Genomic DNA, 21,147 nt, shown 5'->3' on the forward strand with positions numbered 1-21,147 from the left:
AACTCCGAAAGATATGCGCACAGAAAACAGTGGGTTGAAGGCTTCCTCAAGCCTTTGAAGAGTCTTTACTCCACCTAATTTTCTGATGATTTTGGTGTTGTCCCTCGTAATTAGATGCTGCTAAACGTCTTTGATAATACTTTTTAATGATGTAATCAACATGACTGTGTCATTTGATGTTGTTCACCCTGATTCGGAGCCTGGCAGATCGTCTGGAACAGATTGTTGATGTTTGCAGACAAACATATGAACCTGGCATCCCATCAGGCCTCATCATCATTAAGCAGCTAGTACAAATCACCAGGCAGGCCAGTTCAGCTGCTCCTCATTAGTCACAACAAAACAGTGACACACACTTGCACACACTTTCATGTTTGTGTGGCTTTGTGTGCGTTTGCACACATTAAACCTACAGATGTTCGTGCCACGGCAATCTATCCACAAACATCTACAAACAGGTAATCCTTGGTTCATGATTAGCTTGAGAGGCATGTCTGGAGCTCAGCACTGTTTAAAGCTACCACAGTGACTGTTGTAAATACAAATCAAAGCTGAAGGTTCAAGAGCCCATTATTTTTTTAGTGCAGAGCACTTCCACATGCTTTACTAGAATGCCAATGCTGTTATTTCTCTGACCATAAGTGAGTGATATGCTGTCGATAGCAGTGCCACCAAGAAAAAAAATAAGCAGGGGTAAACCTCAGAGAGGCTGCTCATTGAGAGCCACCTCAATAAGGAAGCATACTGGTCTTTATCTTTCCTCCAGATCAATGGATGGAGCCGACTGTCATCAATAATTAGGTCTTGCGTGAACCACCCATTTACAAAAACACACATTCCCACTGCCTTGTAGACATGTAGGCACAAGGAAACGCACGCACATACCCAGATGCTGCTATTGTTTAGGGATTCCCTTCTCCTGGCATTGCTCCCATTCATATGCTATCTGTGGAATTTGGAAGGTGCAAATGAATAAGTAAACATATGCTTTCCTGGGGGTGAGCTTCTCACGGCTGCTGTAGCATGTAGTCAACCACAGAGCATCGCTGTGCCCGCGGGGCTACAGGGATAAGGGGGTAGATAACCCAGATCTTGCTTGTCTATTGTACACAAAGTTACAGCCTCTCAGTAGCAACAGAGAGCTTTTGGAGAAGATGTTGTGTAATCAGGCAGGTTTCAGAATTTCGGCTTCTTTGTTTTCGGAAAGCTAATCTCATGAACATGTATATACATATCATGAACTAAGAATACAAGGAACAAGAAAGGAAAATGACTATCTAGCATAATTAATAGGATTTAAGCATAATTTTATACCAGAGATAAAATACTTTTTAACGCGTCAATATTTTTACATGTGAATATTTGCAGTTCTTGAGTGAACTCAGGGGAAGATTTGGGCGATGCGACAGATAAACACATTTTAGTTCTCGGTAAAGATGTGCAGCTCTGTGTTTGGAGCTCACGCTGAAATGCAGCTTTTAAGCTCTTTGTTTTGAAAGCGGCACAGCAGCAGGCCTCATTTGTCCCTGTTCTCACCAGCATCCCTTTCTGGCGTTGGCACTGCGCAGAACGAAGGCTGTTCTAGATCCTCACGCAGTCTTTGTGTTCAGTATGATACAATAAGAGCAGTGAATCCAAAACCTTGCTGTCACTCTCCAGCAGAATAAACATCATTCTGTTTGGACAATGATGCAATTTTGCTTGCAATGCCTGAGCATGTGCTCCCTGGTCTACTCACATTGTCAAACCTGTGCTATCTCCTGGTTCAGTAATTGGTGTAACAAAAGTTATGATCACCCAATCTTCAGTTCAGTGTGTGCTTCCTGCTGTGTATTAAACAATAAGGTATATTTTCTGTTGCAAAGGGCTCTTTTGTAATGTAAGCAGCTCATTGAGTTGCCTGACGGAAAAGACACACACACTCACACACACAGAATTTGCAATCCTTTTAAAACTTTGTGACCTGAATATATACCCTGCATTATGTCTCCTTGGTCGTGGCACTATAAGCTGACATTTTTGCTATAGTCAGCACTAAATGATGGATGTCAAAACATAGTTTATGCATAATGCATATAGCATTACAGATTTAAGGTGTTTACTTGTCACTTTGAGGAAATGCAAAAATGTGAAGTCATGTGAATTCTTACCCCTGTCACTTGCACTTGTATTTCATGGTTCTGTGCCACACCATAAAAGGTTTTCAGGATACACTTCACCAATTTTGTCGTTACAAAATGAACAACATATAAAATTTATGTCTGCCCCTTGATGGAGGGACGCGAATGCTAAATATGTCCTAGCTGACCCCTAAAAGCACGGTAACTATATTGCCGTTTTTAGGGAGGCACCTTGTTCACTTAGACCTCTCCTCCTTTTTTATGTTTTGTTTCCTGTCAATCCACATATTTTAATGGTATTGAAAGAGCACATCGAAAACTTCATGCTGAGTGAGCTGATGCGAGCACTATATATGATAGTGATTGTACAGAGATCCAGGTCCTGTTCTCAAGCTTCTGACGCTTTTGTAATGAAACGTACTCAAAGGATGCATTTCTTTATCCATCAATGCTGCATATCCTGTACTGCAATAAAGAGAAAAAGCACTGCAAAGCAAAAACACTGTTACTACATAGAATATGGCCAGTCCTGTATTATCTTCTTGTTCTTAAATTTCATTGTATAACCTCTGCTTGAATGATCATAATTTTGAAAAAATAGTCAGATTTGGATGACCAAATACATTGACGAATGACCAATTAAACAGAAACTATTGCATTTCTGAGAAACAGCCAGCAATATTTCCAGACATTACTACAAACAAATCGAAGCAAGTGAGCTAAAAAAAGAACTTATTTGAAATGTACTTTGGTCCTATACAGTATAATTAAGTAAAGTGAATCATGATGGAGAATAATAGCCCAGCTAATGTCTGGACCTCATTAACTGGAATATCATGTGGTTTGGTGTGCTTTAGTCAACTATAAGTATAGTTTGGTTGTAGTGATTTCATCAAAAATAGTAGAGAAACCAACCGAATTCACACAGGTTAATTTTCTTAAACAATCTGTGTGCAAAGAAAATCAGAATAATTCTGAAACAAAGTTCACAAGTTTAACAATAGCAATACATTATGAACTATTTCATAAAGCATTTATACGGAGAGAGAAACGAGGCTGTTTGAGCAGAGTTCAGGATTAATGGCCTGCAGAGCTTTGGAGTGAAAGGTGGGGCTCCTTTGCATATTGTGCCATTTAGAAATGAACATTTTATAGAACTGCCATTTTATTAACAGAAGAGATTGGTCCAATTTATGCTTTGAGGTGGAGTTTGATCAAAGATCAAGTATAAAAATGGAAATAGATCAATAGAAAATAAGTAAGAGGCATTCACTAAATTGTTTTTAGTTGTTACACAGTTTCTCCCCAGCCTGAAACCTTTGGGGATCTCACAATGCTTCTTGGTTGTATCATTTACAGATGTGTTCTGTGACTTACACCTATGCTTCCTGCTGTGTTTAGGTTTCACGCCTCCTGGAATGGACAGGTCATCTCCAGACAGCAGTCCAGTACATGGCTTTGTTCGTCAGGCTTCTGTCACCACCGGATCCAACATCCCCATCATCACAGAACTAGGTAAAATTGTTTTCAACCACCTCCAAAGCAAGCCATGCAAGCTACCCTCAGTAACATCAGATCAACTCATAATTCATTTCCAGATATGGACTCACATAGCTGATAATCCAAAGACCTCATTCTGCCACCAAAAGTTCCAACTCATTCAATGTCAAATGGACTAAGGAATGTGTGGTATGGAATTTTTACTCACGTTCATGGTGTTTGTAGCTCTGTCCAACTCAAGTTCATCTGCATTATCCGATTTTGCTTCAGTAGTTGTTGTCAAATGATGACTCAACTTGAAGATGTCAGACAAGCACTTTTAGGACAAAAGCTGCATCTCCTGCAATTTGTCCGCTAATGGACGAGGGAAACTCAGCCCGATGGAGAGAGTGAGAGAGGGAGAAAAGGTACAGGGAAAAAAAGTGCCTTGGTTGCAAAATAGGTCCATTTATTAATAACAATACCAGTGGTTGTATTCCCACTGGTGATGGGGTCTCATGAAACTTTCAGATCTCTGAGGGGCCTTCTGAGGCACCAGAGACCAGCTACTCTGTCTCCCCTGACCCAATTAGGGAGCAATGGAGCATGAGGCCAGCTGAGAAAAGGCCAAGAAGAGAAAGGAGCTACCTAATGTTACTTGTTCCAAGCCCAGCCATTCCCTCAATGGAGGCTCTCCCATTACACTTCTGACCACATAAATAATCGTCAAAACCAGATAGTCCGTGTTTGAGTTATCGTCCCGTACTCAAATGCCGGTGTTTTGCCAGTGCATGCTCTCTGCTGGCAGATTTCACAGCAGAAGCAACATGAGATGTGATAACATTGTTCCTCAGGAACGGAAGAAGCAAGAGCATACAGAGGACAGAGTGGCTGCCTGTCACACTATAACCTAACACTGTAATTACATTGTCATTTGTTCAGATTACAGTGCCAGGAGCAGATTAAAGCCAAGTTGAGACAAACAGAAAAACCCTAAAAAAGAATCATGCCTCATCTCAGTTGCATGATCGATTTTCTTTGCATGGTGACATGAAACAAGTGCGTTTATGGATAAGACCTTGTTTATCCCTTGCACTGTGTTACCGTGATATAATTGATTTTTTTGTTGTAGTTGCGTAGCGCTGTGACAGCGCTGGCTTTGTATCTACTGTGCACTTTAATCCAGAGTGCTTTACTTTTAGACACTGGACAACCATAAACATTTCAGAGTAATTTTGGTCTTGACATGAGTATTCTGAGACAGCGAAATGCCTTTGAAACTGTTTCAATAACGACACCATTTCTACCCCTCTCTGCACCTGTCTCGTCACCATTAGCTAAACCTGGCAAACTACTGCCATTGGTTTCACTCAGTCAGGAAAGCAAAAGTGGAAACAACATACAAATGATAACAGAGCTGGGTAAGCTGAGCCTTTGTCCTCTGCTGCCGTCGGTTCCCTCGCTCCACCGCTCTGCTCCTCATCAGCTTGTCTTGATTTATCTGGCTGCAGTCAAGGCCCTCACTGCTCCCATGGCTTTACTTTGAACACATTTTTATTCTTCCTTCGTCTTCTTTTGGGCCTTTTTTAATGATTTTTTTTCTTTTGTTTTTTTTTTTGTCTTTTTTTTGTTGCATTTGCAGAGCATCGCTGGGCCTCTGATCATACTCAGTCTGTCCTTGTGGCTGTTTTCATGCCAACACTCGCCTCGGCCCCTCACCTCCCCTCCTCCTTATTCAAACACACTCTCAGACTAAGCCACCCTACCATCTTCCCCGCCCCACCGTTCACTCCTTTGGCCGAGGCCCGTTTGCATCAGCCCCTTGTCTCTTTGACTGACATATCTGTTTCACATCTTACAGGAAGCCAGAGATTAAACTAGATTTTAAGAACAAAAAACTCAAGATCAGTGAATCTCTTAAGCCATTTCTCTTTTTTTGATTCATTTTCCAGTTTCTTTTCTTTCCTCAATAACACATCAGTGAAGCACAGATGTTGCACAAGTCAAACATAGACTTGTAGGATGCTTGTTTTTCAAGTAAAGTTGGTTCTTAGACCAATCGCTGCACTCTGTTGGTTGAAATAAACTCCAGAGAAGAAGTCCGCAGGCAGGGGTTTTTGCTTTCATTACTGAGTTAGCAACACTTACACTGTGCCAATAAATCACTGAGCCTGACTGAGTTATTGTTAATCCCAGAATTCAAAAAGTTGTTTTGTCACTTGTTTTAATTTTACTTTCAGGGCACAGGTAAATATGTCAGATTTTATTCCTCTTAAGGTGATGATGTGACGGTCGCATCCATCAAGAGAAACTCTGGAAATTCAATGCATGACTTTATAAGTGCATGATTTTCTCACGTAAGATAATAGCCATTGTTGAAGTCTCAGTATTTACTATGTTTAATTGACATATCAAGTTATACTTCTTTAAAAAAAAAATTAAGAATCTTAATTATGCAGGTGGCACTGTCGCAACACTGATTATAGTCTCTCAAATGAGAATTTGTTTGTTGCAGTGTATATAATGAATATGTAGTTTTGTATGCTGTAAATCCCAACCCCTGCTTGTAAAATGACTAAACATACAGTGCCTTATGAGGTATCAAAACTCGGGACTTCTGCAATGATTATTGCTGTGTATGTATAATAGGCTCTAAATAGTATTTTCCTAAAGCTGTGTGAAAAGCACCCTGCATGTTATTTACAGCACATATACCGTAATATTTTGAGATTGATTCAGAGATATTATTTTCCCATTCCAATACACACACACACACACACACACGTGTATATATATATAGATATATATATATATATCTATATATATATATTTATATATTTGAGTTGAATTTTGTTTTTTGGTATTCAGGCAACAGCATTAGTCAATTGTTTGGACAATAAAGTTTCTGCTTACACTTGCAGTCAAATGTGAGAGTAGTTTTAAAAAACGGAAACTGTAAAGTTTAATGTGCATATGATCTTCCATGATGTTGCCAGCTCCAGCCCTCCTTCAATACCTGTATATCTGAGACCGTCCTCTTATATTAGCATGATATGTCCAAATCTTTCCAAGCGCAACGCAAGGTGAACCAAAAATTCTACTTTCCCGAACTCTCAGGTGTGTCGGTGTCAAGGTGTTTGAGTGTCACCGTCACGGAGGCCCTCTCTAATTCAGCTGGGTTTCATTTCAGTGAACGACTCAAACGTTCAGTTCCTGGACCAAGATGATGATGACGACCCAGACACAGAGCTGTACCTCACTCAGCCCTTCGCCTGCGGCACTGCCTTTGCTGTCAGTGTACTCGACTCCCTGATGAGCGCGGTGAGTTCTTAAACAGATTCTACACGCGCTTTGTTGAAAATCAAGTATTTCACCTCACTTTTTCAAATTTTCATTTTTGTATTGCTCTGTGTGAGCAATTTTCAAGTGATTTCAAATCCCGCATGTTTTGTTTTCTAAATAATTCTGTAATTGTACATTGTGCATTTAATTGGAAAGCTCAGTTTACATGAAAAAGAATAATTTTCAACACTTACCCTTTTAGAGGAGTAAACATCATGAACATTCCAGACTTTGCAGCTTGAGTTAATAAAAAGTCTTTTGGGTTGTGAAGCGATATGTTTCAGGAGATGCGCTGTTTTGGCATTTCAAGCAAGCAGGGGTTGGTAAATGAAATGGCGCACTACATTGATCATATATGCCTGCCAACTCTACTGACATCAAAAGGAAAATTGCTGGCATCACTCCTCATCTTAAGTATTATGAATTTGACTTTCAAGAGCCTTATTAGATCTGTAAACAAAGTAAGTGTTGAAGGTTAGCGTAATGGTGATGGCAGAAGTTTGGGCATACCAGTCCAAAGAAACACTCTTTCATCTTTTGACAATGTCATCACTTCACTGTGATTATATAGATTAGGGGGAGAGGGGGGACTCAACTGTATAAATTGTTCCTCTCCCCATCTCGTGGCTGACAGTTTTTTTTACTTGTGCTGTGATGGCTTAACTCCTGCAGTCCTGTGAATGAGGGGTTAGAGGGGCATGCAGAGCCGAGCTGAGCAGAGAGTAGAGCAGGCGTCAGCTGTAGTCTGGCACTGGTCAGAGGTGAATCCGGCTAATGGACACTGCTCATCCATCATGAGTCTCTGCAAGCCTGTCAGGGGCCCAGAGAGAGGCGCTGCCACTCTGGCCCGGCTGTCGAGTGACATCGGCTGTCTTCACATGTGGAAAAAGCAGGTCCTGATAGGCTTGAAGGACAAAAGAATCTGACACCAACAGAGCGCAGTCAAGTGTTCCCTTAGAAGGGAAAGTGGACATTGTACAGTGTGTAAAGTAATGTCTGCAAAGAAATAAAATAGTGCTTGTTGGAGAGTTTCTCTTTTACTTTACGTGATAATCAGTTTACTACTATGATCACAGAAATACTATTGATCTTGTCTCCCTAAAATCAGATCATTTCATGTAAATTATTTTCAGTGTTTATCTATAAATCGTTTGGGTTGCCAGGTACTGTGCCTTATTTGGTGGAGTGGGCCCCCAGTTTACAGAAGCTGAAAGTAGTTTGCCCTTCTTTGTCCAGCTGCCTTCGTGTCTGCTTAACTCGTGAATAAAGACCACTAATGCCCAGCTCATTACAGATCTTTTTATGTGGTCATAAGCTCTAGGCAAAGTGCGCCCAAGTCAAACTGTCATCCTGTTAGTAAATGCATTGTACATCATGTCAAAAACAATCTGTCTGAGTAGTATTACAACCATTTAATATAGCTCAGGATACAAATAACCAACTCTGCAGGGAGATACTACACAGTCATTTGTGGACAGTAGAGAAACATTTTACAAGCTACATAACCTTTGGCAATGCCTGAGGAGCAGGCAGTTTCTGCTTCAGTTGGCATTTCAATGAATTTCTTTCACATTCACCCATCAACATTACAGACCGATGTTTATGTTCAGCTTTTGATTGAATGAATAAATCATTACGTCCCACAGTAAACAGATGATGAACAGAACATAAAGATAAAAAAGCCCTGCTCTGTCTTTGCTGCTGCTGATGTTCATGCTGTCCACTGTTGTACTCCAGATTAGTTTTGGGATAGAACATATTCAAATTGATTTGGGAAGATGTAATGTCCAATCAAGAGAAGGAAAGACAAGTTGTTGACCAGCTCTGGATTCTTCCCCTCTGCAGAGCTCCAGAAATTTGACACTGAGAAGGAAGTGGGACTTTACCTAGGAGGTCTTAAAGTGTCCGGATCCACTTTTGCCTGTTTAAGTCTCAATAAGGGGTTGCAAAACAGACAGTATGAGAAAAACATCCTTGTTATATAGAGTCTCCAATTAAAACACATAAAGCTACTGAAAACAATGCCATGCTACATCAGTTCAATGTAAACAGACAGTGTGAGGGTTGATATAACTGGTTGAGCTTTTTTTCCTCCCACATTTTTCACCATCCTGTCTGTGTTTCTAAGTCCTATAACAGAGATCCCTTCTATTCTTTTCCCAGACATACTTCAACGATAATATCCTCACACTGATCCGAACACTAGTCACAGGGGGAGCCACACCAGAGCTGGAAGGCCTGTTGGCTGAGGAGAATGCTCTCAGAGGAGGCTACAGCACACCTCAGACACTGGCCAACAGAGACAGGTGTCGCGTTGCCCAGCTAGCACTCTACGATGGGCCTTTTGCTGACTTAGGGGTAAGTGGATGTTTAAGCAGCGATGACACGTTTTGGCATTACCCAGCAGCACACATCTGGCTGCATGTGCTTGTCGCAGTCTTTAATCCAGTGTGAATTAGAGGGATCATGTAAAGCAGGTCTCAGTGGGTGGAGAATACTTTGAAGAGAACAATGAACACTACCAAGAAAACATCACATTGAAGTGGTTCCAAACTAGTTTCACAGTTTTTTTTTTTTTGTCCAATATGCAAGCGCATATTTTTTTTCTAGGTGAATTTACATCATGATTTGAAAACATCACTGATTACTTCAGTGTGCTGTGACAATATTTCCCTTTCATTTGGACGGAAAAAAAAATGGGTGCAAAGACTTACAGAACACAATTTTATTATTAGCTTTTATTGGTATACTTGTAACAAGTGAGCTCATCAGAATGACCTTTGATGGTGCCTGTATTATGTTTTTCATCAGGACGGCGGCTGCTATGGAGATTTATTCTGCAAAGCATTGAAGACATACAACATGCTGTGCTTTGGAATCTACAGATTAAGAGATGCTCATCTCGGTTCACCAAGCCAGTGCACAAAACGGTACGGGTCCAACTTCTACACACTGTCAAAACAAATTATTGAATGTATATGAATGAACAATATAAAAAAAGTGTAATCCTTACTAATACTTATTTTCTTGATAGATATGTGATCACAAACCCCCCATACGATTTTGAGCTGGTGCCCACAGACCTGATCTTCTGCCTCATGCAATTCGACCACAACGCTGGCCAGTCACGGACAAGCTTATCCCACTCTTCCCACTCCTCCCATTCCTCCAGCAAAAAGAGCTCCTCTATGCACTCCGTCCCCCCCTCCAACCGGCAGAACCGCAGCAGCAAGACGAGGGAGACCCGTGACAAACAGAAGTATGTGCACTCACATGTCCTGTGTGGCTTTACTCTGCATGCTTAGTGTTTTACAACTGACCTGTATGACATAGGTGTGTGTGTTTGTGTGCAGACTGTGATGATACATGCACTGATGATTACTGTGTATTGTGTGGTTCGTGCTCTGTGTTTTTTTTTCATTATCAGCTGCATGTGCTCTTCACTCTCACATCACAGTGATCATAACACGACATTTGCGAATCAATAAACTGACTCTGTGAAAAGCTGGTCTTGTTTATCACACTATTGAGACTTGTTTCTTATAATTATGAAATTATAGGCTTTGCAAGTAATAGAACCACTTATTTGGATGGCATAAACTTTCTGGTTGGAAAAAAGCTTTGAGTAAGACTCAACCACAACCTACATTCAGTATGTTGTTTGGTCTACCTGTTGTATGTGTCTTAATATGTAGTTGTTTTGCGTCTAACTTGTAGTATTTGTGGAGTAAGTAATTGTTGTTTGTTGGATATTTGTGCACATGATCAGTGCCTGGATCATGGATGTTAATGTATTGTGATTTACCAAATGTAGGTAATATTGGTAATTGGTCGAATTTGACTTTTTATTATGCTGCTACCCATAAAATCATTTCTCATTTGCAATGTTAATATTTTGTTATACATGGTGCATCTGTACTGCTTTTTTGCATGTCCATATTGAGCAGACTCTTATTTCCTGTTCTGTTTTTTTTACAGAGTTATACAATTATTTAAAATGTGGTCAACTATTTTGATTTTCACATTATATTATTACTTATTCTCTCCCCCCAAAGCTTTGAATTTATTCTTGAGTTGAGAGACTGAAGTGATTTCGGAATCGTGACACATCCCAAAAGCATGCAGATTTGTTACGATTTTAATAAATTTTAAATGGTGGATGATAAGCCCTCAATACATTTTAGAATTGAGATGTATTATATAGCCCAAACTGTGGTGACAACATGTAAGCTTTAAGTAGGCTGGTAGTAATTTGTCAGATGTGTATTGAATGTAAATACTACTCACTTACAGTAGATTACTTACCTCTCTTTTTGAAGTGCAACAAGGATGAATAGAATGGGCCAAGGTATGCAAGTTAACAATTCTGCATGACTTAGCAACCTTTACTTGGGGATCTGATCATAACTATGTCCTCTATGGATATTGTTATGATGAGGGGAGTTTGTTTTATTTATGATGTTCTTCAGATGTTAAGTAAACCATGCCTCAGTTTAAGTTTTGCTTTCATTTGAAAAGCAAAATGTCTGCTGCTGCTCCTGCCATGGTCAGGTCCATCTTTACATTGCATGAAGTTGAGACGAAACCCCCACTTTTCTTTGTGCATTTATCTCAGTTATTTACTTGATGATCTGATGTTTCTTTTCTTGCCGAGGAATTTCTTTTCATATTCTCTCTTTCCATTATTTATCATGCCTTTTTATGATTTATTTGAACTTGAGATGGGGTGAATTGTGTGAGAGGTCTGTGTGTTTGCACATCTTCCCTCCTATTGAATGCTGTCAGATGACTGCAGCAGACTTTTAGATATCACATTTATCACATTTGTGCTCCCAATGAGTAAAATAAGTTATTATTTTACCAGCACCTGCACAAAGACCAAGTAGCAACATGTTTTCCTGCTGGATGAACCTGCATCACATGTAGGTCAGATTCATTTAAATCCCCCTGATCTGACCAAATTGCTTACTTCTTCTCAGAACTTTAAGAAAGTGTGTCCAGCCCTTTGCCATTGGCCACACCAATAAAGTGGAGGGTGTGACCAATTTAAAGTTTAAATTGAAGGGGGAGATGAGTCTGTAAGTTTCCTTCTTGTAACCCTGTGCACCTGATTATGGTGGTTAGAGGCGACATCACTAAGTTCACCGTATCAACAGCAGAATCCGGAAAGAGATGGCAGACATCTTGCTTCACCTCAGGCGCAGTTCTACACATCAAATGTCGGTGCTTTAACACACAGCCCTGCAGCTTAAGCTTGCTAACACACAGACACACACAGACACACACACACACACAAATGAATGTCCACACAAGCTTGCATGTGGCACACACACTCACACACATGCACAGACACACACGGTTTGCTCCACATAGCAAAGTTAAAATTTGATATTACAACTTCACCCAAAAGGAAGTGACATCTTGAATGGCATTTCAGATGCCTGTGAAGTGCTGGGAGAGAGTTTACAAACTTCTGACAGCTGGCATAAATCTTTCCTCTCCTCGGAAATGGCGCACTCATAGCCTACTTAAACATGAAGATATTCTCTCCAAAATGACACAACCTGCTCTTTCAAATCTTTTCCCTACTCTCATGCTGACAGCGATTATGTGAGAGCTTACTGTGAAATGCCATTGTTTAAAATGTGGCACACATTGTAAATTACTGCATTAAGAACACCAAAATTCCAAAAGAAATAATATCTTTGGTAACTTCAGTGATAAATAACCATGCCTATTTTTTTTTGCGAAGGTTTAGAAGTATCCATCTCTGCGATTTCTGCAAAAAACTAAAATGGACATTGGTGAAAAGACATCAAGAGGACATATCTGTTGCAGTATTGAATTATTTACCAAAAAACTGCTGATATACTAATTGTAACATTGTAGTCTGCTTTCAACGTACACATTTACATTTACCGTTATAGGTGGTACTTCTACCCAAAGCAACTTATGAGAAACACAACATACAATCTTCAGGACAATGACAAACCCTGACATAAGCATTACATTTGTCTATGTATATAAAAGACAGATACAGGGAGTAAGTGCAAGTTTGGTGTTGGAAGCAGTAAGACAGGAAGTGTTCAAGGGATTTTTTTAAGGTAGACAGGGATGCTCTTGCTTTGATTGGAATTGGCAGCTCACTCCACTTTTGTGGATGCACAATTGTGAATAATTTGGACTGAGACTGCCCTGTGTGCAGGGGGAGCAATATCAGACATTTCTTTCTTCTTGAAAAGAAGCATAAGCCTTTATAATTGAGTTTAGATTTTTGGGTCGACTCATAAATGACACTACAGAATTAATCTCAAGTATCTCATGTTTGCCTGAGAGCCATGGGTAGCCAACAGAGGTCAAGAAGTATCGGAGTGACATGTAACCTCTTTCGGCTGATCTGTGGGGGGGGTTGTACTGTTCATGCCTGGGAGACCTGCGAGCATCTGCCAGTGCAGTAGTAAAGCCAAGAGATAGCCAATGTCTGACAAGGTGAGGTAACAAAACATGGGCAGAGAAGGCTAGCTGATCGTCCATCAAAACACTGAGGTTATTACACCAATCATTTGTTTGGAGGACAGATGTGGAAGTCATTTTTCATGTTGAAATTGTAAACTTGGGTGGCACAAGTTGTTTAGTGCAATACAACGTAATTGAGCTTTTCTGTATTAATCAAATATGTGCATATGTTTTTAATGGTTTTATTGAAGATTCTACTAGAATTTTTCAATTCCATGGCATACTTAATGATTTTTTTTGTGAGGCAGCTGGGCTTCTGGGAGACTCTTAAGAAGACAACAACCAAACTCATCTAGCAGGTCTCAAAGCTATGTGCTCGTTACAAAGGAAGTTGTTTCAGAGTAAATAATGTCCCATTTTAGCACCTAAAGGCAGACTTTAGGTTTGATAACAGTCAGCAATGGCGGCTCTTAAAGTGTGGTTTAGATGCTGCTTTAACAGGGTCTTTAGAACAGGAGAGTGCTTCTTTATTGAAACAAGACAAACAATTACACTTTTCTCGGTGGGAAAGCTGATTTTAGTCTTCTCCCGTAGGGCCTCGCGTGGGTGTGCTTTTCCAGCTGGCTCCTCTCTGTTGATCTAATTGGTTACAGCAAGCCTGAATTACATGCCAAGTTTTTTTTTTTTTTTACAAGCACTTGCCCTGTTCTCACTAAACTAAGATTTCTGTGTAACAAACCAACCAACATATCAGGTAGCTTTCATCCAGCCCATGCCCTACACTCAACACTCAGCAGGAGTCAAGCTCTTTCGAATAATCTTCCTCCGTGCTCGCCCCTTTGGCTACAAATGTTCATAAATTAGAGGAATACAACCTTGGCACACATGGAATCTGTTTTGGCTCAAGTTTAAAACTTTTTCAACATTTGCTTAAATTCTCAGCCTGAATTACATCCCACTGCCCCAGGCAAACTGGGATTTTATGCGTGTTTTGGCCTCTTTGCATTGACTTTGCATGCTGTCCTGCCACGTCCTCAATCTGGCTGCCCAACAGAACATATTAAATAGCCCTCACCTACATGCAGACTATTACTTTGGTTGAAAGAAATTCCTCTAAACACTTTCGTTTCTCTTCAATAAATGCTTTATACACCACAAACAAAATGATTAATTCTGGTCTTAACTGTATAATGTGGAGAAATTTTTGAGATGGATGTCTCAAAACCTGCAAATAAAGATAAACCGTTCTGTGCTCCATGCTATGTCTGTAACACCTATTTAACTATTTTCTTAATACAATTCTAAATTGAAATGATCAACATTCGATTTCTGCCACATTCTATACATGTGCTTACAAAGTTGTTTTTGAAGTGTGCAATGCCACCATATCAACTTCAAATTGGCATCCAACTTGGACACACTAGAACCTAAACTTAAAGTGGACCTCAGAGGTTGGTGCTAATCCCAAAATGCCATGTAAATAACAATATCACTTAAACTGAGGCAGTATGGTTGTGAATGACTCAATGTTTAATACTTTTTCATGCTAACTACTTGTTTTTCTTCCTCTCTTGCCTTGTTCTCTTTAGAAAAGAAATGGTTTACAGATGAACCAGAAAATGCCTACCCAAGGAACATTCAGATCAAGCCCATGAGCACTCACATGGCCAACCAAGTCAACCAATACAAATCCACTAGTAGCCTGATTCCACCAATCAGAGAAGTTGAAGATGAATGCTGAACACCGGGTTTTCTCGCCGACTCACCTGATATCTGTACACTCTTTCCGAAGAGACAGGCAGAGATCACCAGTTGAGAAGTGATGATGATGACGACAATAAGGGTGTTGAAGACAGACACATTTCTCTTCACTCATTCTTCTAATCAAGGGTTGGATTGAAACCCAGACTGGAAGGGACCTCCTATGTGTATACCTTTAATGTTACTTCCATGCTTTGGACATTGTTTGATTTATAACGTATCCATAGAGATGTACATAATGACAATCAAATAAGGATTGTACAGCCCCTCCCCCTAGCACTTTTTGCAGTTATTTTAAGAATTGACAAAAAAAGAAGAAAAGAGTACTTCCTGTTATTCTTTGCAATAGTTCACCTCTTCATGTGACCAGAGTCTATGGATAAGGTGACTGGTTACTGGAGGATGAGGTTGCAGCGATAAACTGATCATATCATCACCCAAAGATTCAGCCAGATGCGTCACATCAAACCAGCTGGGTTCACTGACATCATATATCCTGTCCGCTTCTGTTCTATTTGCACTAAAACTGAATAAGTTTCTTTTGACAGAACAACTGGAAACATCACCCCCAATAAAATGTCTCTGATGAGATGACAGATGGATGGAAGAAGAAGAAAGGGAGGGCTGCTTGGCTTTGGAGGCATACTAATCCTGTTCTTGGTTTGTTATCCATTATGTCATTGCTTAAAGTTTGCTACCTTAACTCATCAAGTTGAGTGTGGGCATTCCAGGCCTGCAGAATAAAACCGCCTTTTGAGCAGTAATCTAAAACCCAGAGAATGGTGCAGTGTGGGTGTATGCTGGCTGAAAGAATACCCTGTACCTACATATTTTCTGCAGATAGGTCATATACTAAGGCTATGACTCAGTTTCAAGCTCGCATGATATGTGCCTGAGCCCTTTTTAAAACACACACAGTGTGGTTTAATAACCTGAATTCATGGAAAGGATGAAATACAACCTGTTCAGTCCTTTGTGCATTCAGAAATGTTTATGTACACGCTCTGTATGTGAATGTGTGTGCATCGCAGCCACTTGTTACTCTGGTGTTGCGCTTATCACTGTCACACGCCCTTCTTCATTGGTTTGTATATGATGGTTCAGCTTTGAGGGAATAGCATGTGGGATTTTAGCCTGAGAAAAGAGTAATCATAGAAACAAATAGTTGTAGAGTCTAAGGGATTTGGATCTACTAACAATTAAGTTGCATTAAGAACCAAATAAAAATTCCCAACTATGATTGAGCAGATCTAACAGCAGCTACAAAGAAGAGTGCTGTATTATCTGAATGTTTTACAATTTACTTTGAGTTCATGTCTGAGGAAGAGAATGCCACATATTGCGTAAAGTGGGCATAAATGGGTCCTCCTTTGATTGGAGCAACTGCCTGGCACAGGGTTGGCACAGAGGCAGTAAAGAGCTTGGATGTTCTCTGTTGCCAATCCAGATGTCACACACCTCAAAACTCTCAGGAGTTAAGCTGCTGTTTTCGATCCTCTGACATGGGAAAATGCTCAAGCATAGTTGGTGGTAATGCAACATTGCCACAGACTGCTATGAAGGACACTGAAAATGTACTTGTGTTCTTTGTGCTAGCCTGTGTTCTACACAAGTGTATTTTACACATCTTGTGATACCCTTAGATCCAAATTTAGCACTGATGAGGATTGAGAGAACCTTATACAAATGAGTAGTTAAATGTATACATTAAAACATTATTTTATAACCATATACATAATCAATTTCTACTTATTTTTCTAGTCAAGAATGAGGAAGAAAGTACTTTAGGAGCTAAAGACTCAATATCTTTAATTACAACTACATATCAAATTATTTGTGTTAAATATATCACCATTTATTTCACATGGTATGAAAACAAATAGTTATTTTTTTATCCCCTGGGCCCCTTATTAACAAACTGCATCACTCGAGAGCTCATATAGCTCTGCCTGCATTGTGAAACCACCATCTTCAGCCCGGCAGCTCGGCTCTGTTGACTGCTTGTAAAAATTATTTTGGGCTCATCTGAAGCCTCCTTAGTTGCACAGATGCAGTGTCTACTAAATAATGTGTATAGTAAGAATCCCTAGCTGAGAACATCCGTATAAAAGGGTAGATGTAGAGGAATTATGTATTGGGGGGTACATGTTGTATTTAACTGGAGAGCAGATCAGAGTGCTGATAATGACTTTAAGAATATTAAGTCGCTCCCACTGTGTGCAGGCCAGAACTGAATGACCTTCATTAGATGCGTTTGACCTAAATTAGGTCCCGTGTGGTGGAAGAGCATGTGTACGCTGCAGCACAGTGTGCTGGAGTTTTCAACAAAAAAATTTCAAATAATACAGGGAGACGCTCTCTGTTTGTTGCAGTGATCCTCCTCCATAGACTGTAAGGGGAAATTCATTCTAAAAGTAGAAAAAAAAACAATTTTGGAATATGGAAAAAAAGAAAATATTTGTGCTAAATATGTTTATGTAAACTCAACTTTAGACCACATTTCTTTCTCAAACAAATTGATCTAAGCTTCAATGTCTGTCTATTGGGTGTGGTGCAACTATACTGAAGCTTCATACGCATTGTCCTACAGTGAACTTTTGAACTGTGATTACATCTTTGTCACACATCGTAGCAAACTAGATTTCTTTTCAAAAAATATGTGAGTAAAATGTTTGTACAATTGGGTCGTCAATGGCATACTTGCTAGCCGTCACCATAAGGAATTATTGACATCTGATCATGACGATGAGTCATTATTTACAAAATCGACCGATTGTTATGTTGAAAAGAAAAAAAAAAGAAGACAAATGTGTATCTCAAAAACGAAAGATCTCAGATTCTTGTACGAATGCTGAGACGATTAAAGTACTATATGTGACACAAGAAAAAGTCAGATCTGGTTTAACAACCATCACTATGATGGAAGGTAGCACCAATTCAGCAACTGTTATCAAAAGAGAGAACATCCTTAGTTTTTATTATTATTACTTTGTGTTATTACAGGGTTTACATTCCATTTTGTCAGCTCGTCATTTTTTGTCACAAACTGTCACAACTGCTTCTTCTTTGTTTACAGAGTAATTATAAGGCACTTAAACGCAGCATGGCTCAGATATAGAATGGTACATGCTGCAAACTGGCAACACACAAAGTAATGCACCATTTATTTTCATTATACTTGATTAATGTGCTTTTTCTACCTGAACCCTTGTTGTGCAACTCATTCAGGCATCATTTACAACACTGGACTGAGATGTCTCTCCTTCCTATACCTTTTTCAGAAGTCTGTTAGTTTTAGTTCTTTGCATTGTACACTTCTAAAGTTTTTAGAGTGTTTTTGAAGTGCCATGAAGCGTTTAGTTGAGTAAGCATCCTTCAGTCATTCAGGGACACGGACTTGCTTCCGAGTCCAAGTTTTTTCCACTGTGAGAACAGTGTCTTGTACTGACATGGAGAACATCCAAGCCATCAATGCCTCCATGCCAGTATAGTGCCAGGCAGTGCAGGGTGTCAGGAGGAGGGCCCATATTAAGTCCCACTAAAGCGACAAGTGGCATTCAGGAGGCCCGAGGGGCTGCTAAAGAGGATAAATACAAGCAACAGTTGTCAAACCATGCACAACGTCTCTGTGTACTTGGGGACAGGTTATCTGCTTGCTTGAAGTGTAGTGAGACATGAATGACTGAAAGATGCACATAGAGGCTCCTGCCTGTAATATCACGTGTTGTTTTCCACTGAGCAAATCAAATATGATGCGTCATATGTTAAAATTACAATATGTTGCATTATTTATGTTAATCTGTTTTTTTTTTTTTTTTTGCTGTAAAGGATGGATATAATAATTTATTTGCTGGAAAAATTGTACTAGGTATAATATATAACACTTACAGGGATTGGAGGTGGGTCTCAAGTCTTAAGAATACATTAAAATTTCATTCATCAATTTTGTCTAAGAAAAGTTTTTTTTTTTTTTTTTTTGGTTGCCTATCAATTCAGGAAGATTTCAGGATATTGCTCTTATGTATCACAGATAAGATGTGTTGGCATATCATCATTGCAGCATACAGGAGTTTGACATAGCATTCTAATTAGTTTGGATGTGTTCTAGACATGGAAAAATGGATTATTTGATGGTGCTGAGTTGATCTACCTGACTCTGTCAAATATAATCTGCTGATAAATATACTGTCTTGTACAAAATGTTTGTACATAGATTGTACATGGTTTCTTTTTGTATTTTCTCAAATTAAAATGGATGTATTTGTGTTCTAAACTTTGAGACTTTGTCCTTGTTATTGCTGCAAGAAAAGTACTTTTTTTAATTCTCGAAAGTGTTAGGACTAATAACGAGTAAAAAGTGAAGAAGGCTTAAATTGAAAAAGATTGCTTTTTCAAAAAATTCCATTTTATATTGCTATATCAGAGAGTAACATGAACATTATTCAAGAAAAAGAAAATCTGTTCTAGTTGATGGATATTACTGATTATAGAGCCCAGTCTATGAAAAAAGCAGTCGCAAACGTGAGTTAATTCAGAATGCAGACTAGACAAGACAACATACCAAATATTGAAAATGACATATTTTTCAATTTTTTTGGGAGATGAATGCTTTTGATTTTAATGTCAAACGCACAAGTCAATACGTTTAGGAAAGGGGTTGCAAAACAGTGGAAATGTGTAGCCCAGAAAGAAACACTGGGTGGAACATCTCACAACTTATTTGGTTAACTAGCAACAGGTCAGGAGCATGACTGATGATCCAGAGAAGTTTGCCGCTCCTTAAAAGACTCTGTGAACAATTTAAGAATGACTTTTGAGAAGCAGATTCAGGGATGTTATTATCTATAGTTTATGTTATCTGAGATGTTACTGCTTTCTTTGGACCGGAGTTAATTTAAGATGGGTTGAGTGGAAAACTCTCCTATGGTCTTATAGATTCAAATTTGAAATTCTATTTGGAATAATGGACATTGTGTCATCCAGGTTATGGAGAAATAGGATCATCTGGGAGCTATTAGCATAAACTTAAAAGTCAAAGACCCATGGTCAGTTGGTCAGTAACTTGCACATCTGTAAAGTTTCTGCTGAAAGATATTTGTAGGTTCTGATGCAACTTATTTACCAACCAGACAATGTCTTCCTCAAGACATTGCTTTTTTCAACAAGTGAATACTAAACCACATTCTGTACATATTACAGCCTGGGTATGTTGTAAGAGGACAGGTAAAGCAAGGTGCTACATAATCCACCAAAGATTGACACACAAAGGTTGACACACAGAAATCCTCATGTACAAAACAAGAAAATCATAAAATTGTGTGCACAGATGTCCCCGCAGTTCATAGAGAGCAGGCAATATTTATATATGGCCTTTATGTTAAGGAGCAGGGTACCTCTATCGCTGGCATTAACACATTGTTTTCTTTTTTATCTATCCAGCAGTTTTGATACAAAATAAAATCATATATATACACATCAACGCCATACAACTACCATGCTCTGCATAAACAAGTGCTGCAGATTTGCAATAGACTCTGTACCTGACCTTGAAAACTATCAGGGGAAGCTTTAGATGAACGCAAACTGTATTTTATCAATCCCCACCCTGCCGAGGGGTGGGTGACCCCGCAGTCCGAGTCGCACCACCAATCCGCCTTTCCATTGGATCTGGCATTAGTCTTGATTTACGTTTACTGACAATCTATTAGCTGCTCCATCACTTTCACCTGTCCAGCTGTCAATCAGTGACGATGTACGGTGATGGGTGGGAATAGCATTCTGTCCACATTGGCCCATATATCTCCACGGAGACGCTGACAGCGGATGAGCAAAGGACATCACACCAGGTATCTCACTGTGCTGTCATGTCAGTGCTGTGAATGTGCATCACATCAGGATGCATTGCATCTTAATGTGGATTTGGCCCGAAGATACAGTTATTTCTGAGACAAATGATCCACTGAGAAAACACGCCTTTCTCCCTACGTTA

General features: G+C 39.5%; 1 protein-coding gene across 6 annotated transcripts in view; it reads left to right on the top strand.

The window, feature by feature from the left end:
* kcnma1a (potassium large conductance calcium-activated channel, subfamily M, alpha member 1a) overlaps positions 1-19,431 on the top strand; it is a 154,312-nt gene extending 134,881 nt beyond the window's left edge. For 2 of the 6 annotated variants that reach the window (XM_075478377.1, XM_075478373.1), the window contains 8 exons: positions 3,522-3,635; positions 4,937-5,020; positions 6,790-6,920; positions 9,105-9,299; positions 9,753-9,871; positions 9,976-10,200; positions 11,261-11,289; positions 14,987-19,431. In XM_075478377.1, the coding sequence (XP_075334492.1) occupies positions 3,522-3,635; positions 4,937-5,020; positions 6,790-6,920; positions 9,105-9,299; positions 9,753-9,871; positions 9,976-10,200; positions 11,261-11,289; positions 14,987-15,138 (1,049 nt within the window). In that variant the 3' untranslated portion in view covers positions 15,139-19,431. The remainder of the gene's footprint in view (positions 1-3,521; positions 3,636-4,936; positions 5,021-6,789; positions 6,921-9,104; positions 9,300-9,752; positions 9,872-9,975; positions 10,201-11,260; positions 11,290-14,986) is intronic. The other 4 variants (XM_075478379.1, XM_075478374.1, XM_075478375.1 and 1 more) reach the window with 3 other exon arrangements.
* Positions 19,432-21,147: the final 1,716 nt, after the last annotated feature.

This window comes from Odontesthes bonariensis, chromosome 2 (genome assembly GCF_027942865.1).
Source record: "Odontesthes bonariensis isolate fOdoBon6 chromosome 2, fOdoBon6.hap1, whole genome shotgun sequence".
In the NCBI taxonomy this organism is placed as follows: Eukaryota; Metazoa; Chordata; class Actinopteri; order Atheriniformes; family Atherinopsidae; genus Odontesthes; species Odontesthes bonariensis.